Raw genomic sequence first — 5584 nt, forward strand, 5'->3', positions numbered from 1 at the left:
AGATCCCCTGTTGTCTTCATCCACCAAGGCTTTGGTGGGTGACCTAGTGGATTGCTCAGTGAGGCTCTGCGTACAGAGTGGGCTCTTCTGCTCCTCTTTTCCTCTGTTTCTCCTCTTTCAACTCTTCCTCCTTTCCTTGCCATCTTCCACTGGCTGCCTTGGCCTCTTCCATCAAGTTCCTCCTCCTCGATGGTCCAGGACTTATCCTGGACTTTCTGTCCCTTCTTCTTCCTCCTGTCCTCAGTCTCTGTTGGGGCTCTGGCTCTGGAGGTCTCTTGGTTCCCTTGGGTGCCTCTCTGAGTTACTGCTAGACCCTCCCCCAGCACGTCCTGGGGTCAGGGGCCTCTGATGCCTGATACGCACTTGAAGACAGGACGGGGGATGTGTCCTGCTGGGCTGGCTTGGCACCCCGGTGCAGGCTGCTGTGGCCGGGGCTCCCCTGGACCCACTGTCTTGCAGGTCTGAGGGAAGCTGGAGGCCAGGTGCTGCCCCCTGCAGCTGCCTGGAGCCTGGGGAATGGCAGCCGCTGCTTTGCTGTGGGTCGGGGGAGGGGTTGGGGGTTGGGGGAGGGGGTGGGCAGGAGCTGCAAGAAGAGAGAGAAAGTGAGATCAGAGCAAAGTGGACAGCAAACTCCTGAGCCCTCCCCACTGGCACTTGTCAGAAAGACAGTGGGAATATCAGCTGTCACTCCCCACATGTGGCTCCTGTAAGCTACAGCACCCAAGAGAGGCCCCCAAACAGTTCTTTGTCTTTGGAATTTTGAGATTCCTGATATAGTTGGTGGTTCTTGGCCCTCACATAAAAAGCCTGTGGATGAATATTAAACTTCAGTCTAACGCTCTCCCAACTGAGCTATTTTGGCCAGTGCTTGAATTAACCTTTATACCCAACTTGGTTTCTCTCAGATCACACATTCTACCTGCTCTCCTCTCCCCTTTGCTTTCCTGCTAGGGTCAGAAAGGCTCTGTCCTGCCCTGCAGTGTGGCTGGGATGTTCATAGGATTATTCTAGCACAACCATCTAGGAACAACAGGCAAAGTGTTCCTTATACATTTCCTTGGAGGTCTCCCTCCGCTTCAAGGAAATCCAAGGATAAAGACCAAATTCAGACCAAAGGAATTGCGTTCTAAAGAGTGTGATGCTAGAGACAGATGGTTGTTTTCTATAAATGTATCATCTGTATGTCCCTCCTCACAGTTCTGTATGTTGCTTATTCCTTTTTGTTTCCAGTGAGCTTTTTTTCTCAGAGAGCAGAGAGCCCTGGGAGCGCCTGCCTGTGAGAAGCGAGACCCTGCACACATCCTTCAAGGGCCCACCCAGTGTAGCTTGCTTCATGTGGGAGTGGGACACACACAACATATGAGCAAATGTTGGGATTTATCTTTCTCTTTCCTCCAAAGAGCTACCATGGTGATAGTCCCTTTTCCAGAAACGATGACTTTAGTGTGTTTCATGTATTTATGTTTTAAATTTCCAACTCAGATCAAAACCCTGCAAAGGTTATACTGAGAATAGCATTTTTAAGGGTTTTCCTAAAAAACAAAAAAATTGCTATGCAAATTGAGACCTTGTGTTGCATAGTGCATGATCCTGTAATCAAATTCATTTAGAGGCCAGGCGCGGAGGCTCACGCCTGTAACCCTAGCACTCTAGGGGGCCAAGGTGGGAGGATCACTTGAGGTCAGGAGGTCGAGACCAGCCTGGACAACAGCAAGACCCTGTCTCTATAAAAAGTAAAAGATTAGCAGGGTGTGGTGGCGCATGCCCTGTAGTCCCAGCTACCTGGGAGGCTGAGGGCAGGAGAATCGCTTGAGCCCAGGAGTTGGAGGTTGTTGTGAGCCATGATGATGCCACTGCACACTACCCAGAGCAACAGAGCAAGACTCTGTCTCAAAAAAAAAAAAAAAAAGAAGAAGAAAAAATATTCATTTGGAGAATTTTCATATAAATACTTCCTTACCAGGGGAGTTCTCAGAGCCTTCACTATGCTAATATACTGGAAGAAACTCTAAAACGATGCACAGGCCTCCTTCTCATGCCCACCCAGCCCAGGAGGTGACTTCAGGGACACAGAGGGTGGGGCTGGCTCACACTCACCTGGACATCTGCAGCCCCTGATCCACGACCCCACTGGTGGTTCCCATGCCGTGGGAACTAGGGGGCGCACTGGCGCACCCGACTCCAGACCCAGTGGTGGGGGTTCTGGGCCTGGATCTGGAGGGAAACGCAGGGCGGTGAGCTCCTGGAGGAAGGGCCCAGCCCCTGCTCATCTCTGGGGTGTGAGTGCCCCTTATCCCCCAGCCTCCCCGACAGACCTCCTCACACAACTCCAGGGTGACCCAGGCTTGGTGCCCCATGGCATGGAAGAACTCCACCTTCAGCTTCAGGAAGTCCTTGTAGAGGTCTGGCCAGTGCTCCTTGCCCAGCAGGAACTGGAAGATGCTCCGCTTGGACATGGGGTTGTCCTCCTCCATGTCTGAGGCGATATAGCTGCCCCAGGAAAAGAGAGGCTGCTTGCCTGTCCCTAACCACGACTGCTGGCCTCAGGCGGGACAGGAGGGAGAGGTCACACTGGAGGAACCACGTGCCAGAGGGGTGGTGTCCAGGAGAGAGGGGCTGGGGGAGCCCTCACTGCAGGGCGACCCAGGTCTGCAAGGGCCCCAGGGCGTCCTCAACATGGAGCTGTGCTCAGTCAGCCCAGGGCAGGGTTCTGGCTGCCTGTCCTTTCCCAGGGGGATCCCCCCTCAGGTAGCTCCATCTCTGGGCACCAAGTGGCATTTCTGGCTATTTTCATTGTCCCAGGACCTTTTCCTCTCCCCCACGACCACGTGGCCCCTGAAGGTCTTATCTACTCTGTGGCCAAGAACAACCTCTTGGGGGCCCTCGAGCACATGGGCATGGCCGAGCTGCTCTGGCGGGGGTGACGGAGGCCATGGAATTCAGGGATTTGGGCAGATTTGAGAGCTGGTCCCTGAGGGGGTGCTCACAGGGCCAGGAAGAAGTGGATCCTGTTGTAGAGGTGTCCAGGCAGCCCGACGCGGCCGAAGTACTCCACCACCATGGACAGCAGGTACTGCGGGGAGACGGAGGCCCGTGAGGGTGGCCAGGGGTGAAGAGAGGGAGCGTGTGCTGAATGGGCCGCGGGACCTTCCCCCATCCAAAGGCCAAGGCGGCAAAACCACTCAGGGTGGGACTTGCTGCAGGTCTCACCGTCCCTTTGCCACGTGGAGATGGGCTGGTGGAAAGCCCGGTGAGGCGTTGCCCTGGGGGCAGGGCAGCGTCGTGCAGCGAGCTGCCTTCATCTGGCTTTGAGAGCCTGTCCCTGTCCCTCCCGGGCTTCTCCTGCCCGGATGGAAAGCTTATCCTCCCTGCCCGCCCCCCGCAGCTGGTGACCACACCCCCTCCCGCCCTCATCACTGTGCTGCTGTGGGTACCTTGTCAGACACTTTGAGGAAAATGTCAGCTTCCAGGAAGCTCTGAATAGCAGGATCCTCTGCAAAGGAAGGAAGACGCACGCCATGGGGCCTGGGGCAGCCCTTCCGGGAGGACTGAGCGTGGGCTGTGGGGCGTTTCAGAGGGAAGGAGGAAAACTGAACTCCCAGTTCCTCTGTCTCGTGGCAAGGGGACCAACTGCCTTTCCTCTAGGAAAGCTACACGCCTTCGTATCGGTCACAGCAGTTATTTCTTCCACTGGCACACACCCACAGTTTCAACTGAGGGATTCCAATGTTGCTATTGTTATTTAGTCCTCAACGCAGTCACAGTTGGATATGATGCATTTATTCACTTTGGAGATGTGACTCGTTCTCAAAGTGTAACAAATTTGCCTCAGCCCCAAAGCTTGGATGTGGCTTCTGGCCACTGTGACACCTCAGCCTCTCACTTCATCATGTTGTGACTGTGCCAGGCTTCCCTGCACCACTGCTAACCGAGCACCCGGGCCGTGGTGGGGCTCCGTGGGCATCGCGCCTCCCTGCAGATCTTGAGCTGGCCCCCCCTCCTCTCCAGGAGCCTCCTCTGTGATTCGAGGTGTCCTCTGAACGGGCCAGGGTCACTCCCCTCTCTGCCTCTCCTCCAGTCAGCCCGGCCTCAGGAGAGTGCCTCACAGCACTTTCTGTGATGAGGGAAATGTCCTAGACCCGAGCTGTGGCAGCCGTTAGGCCTGTGTGGCTACCAGGCACTTGAAATGTGCCGAGTGAGACTGAGGAACTGAATTTTAAAAGCATATTTAGTTCATTTAAAATTGAACTTAGCTACATGTGGCTAGTGGATGCTGTACTGGACAGTGTGACCTGTGCGTTGTCCCCAGATTGGCCACACTCAGTCCCATCTCTGGGCCCGATGCCACCTTCTCAGATCTACTCTGAGCACCCATTTCATAAAGCTTTCCTGCCTTTGTTCACACCCCATCTCTACGGCTCATACTATTGATTGATTGATTGAGACAGGGTCTCGCTCTTTTACCCTGGTGAGAGTGCAGTGGGGTCATCATAGCTCACTGCAACCTCAAACTCCTGGGCTCCAGTGATCCTCCTGCCTCAGCCTCCTGAGGAGCTGGAACTACTGAGTAGCTGGAATTAGCCACCATGCCTGGCTAATTTCTCTATTTTTAGTAGAGACTACATCTCACTCTTGCTCAGACAGGCCTCGACCTCCTGACCTCAAGCGATCCTCCCACCTTGGCCTCCCAGAGTGCTAGGATTACGGGCGTGAGTAACCTCACCTGGCCCTTCATGTCTTTAAAAGAATTTCCTTCTCTACATTTATCACTGACTGAGATCAACCTATGCTGTACATGCTGTTTGTTTCTATGCCCACTTTGAGCATAGAAAGAAAGATCTTGCCTGTCCTTTCGTCACTAATCTCTGACATCTTGATTGGTGGGAATCAGTGAATGGGTCTTTGTGGGCAGAGAATGCAGCCCCTGGTGTTTCAGCTGTGAGCTTGTCTTTTCCTTCCCTCCGAGAGCTTGGCCTGTCACACCACACAGAACCAGAGTCGCTCTGCATCCCTGCCACCTGGACCTCTTTGAGCCCCACGGGAGAATTGAGCATGTTCCCAGGGCCCCCGAGCACTGCACCAGCTCAGAGAACACACCCAGAAGTCGGTAGAAGGCTTCTTGGTCCTCAGGGCGGTAACTGGGTCTTCTCCTCCTGTTCATCCTGAGTTTTGTGCCCTCGACAAGATTGACAGTCCATATGTTCCTCCTCTGCCCCCTCTTCCTCCAGGAGTTCAGCTCGGAGACAGCTTCTGAGGAGGCTGAATTGGAGGCAGGAGGGCTACTCTCACAGGTAGCTGTGGGAACAAAAGATCCCACGTGAGCATGGACGTGACCCACCTGGGCAGTCCTGGTCCCTTCCTCACAGCTCACCCTGAAGACGAGACTCTGCCTCACAAGGACAAGGGGACAAGTAGTTACTCAGCAGTAACCAACCCTTCCTGCAGGAATGTGGAAGTGAAGGGTTGATGAGGACACACCTGTCTTCATATCCGCCAGATTCCTTGTCTTCTGGCCCCTCTTCCTCCTGGTTCTCTGCTCAGGGACAGCCGCTGAGGAGGCGGAACCTGAGGCCAGGGGGCTCCT

General features: G+C 54.6%; 1 protein-coding gene across 1 annotated transcript; it reads right to left on the reverse strand.

Annotated features, from left to right (window-relative positions):
- Positions 1-2154: 2154 nt before the first annotated feature.
- Positions 2155-5263, reverse strand: LOC123637457 (speedy protein E5-like; the record flags this gene model as incomplete). The annotated part of the gene is made up of 5 exons (XM_045550634.1): positions 2155-2214; positions 2316-2490; positions 2988-3073; positions 3435-3493; positions 5098-5263. Coding segments are annotated over 5 exons (546 nt in total), but the record flags the coding sequence as incomplete, so codon positions are not given.
- Between the last annotated feature and the right edge of the window lie 321 nt (positions 5264-5584).

The sequence above is a fragment of the Lemur catta genome, chromosome 4 (genome assembly GCF_020740605.2).
Source record: "Lemur catta isolate mLemCat1 chromosome 4, mLemCat1.pri, whole genome shotgun sequence".
NCBI lineage: Eukaryota > Metazoa > Chordata > Mammalia > Primates > Lemuridae > Lemur > Lemur catta.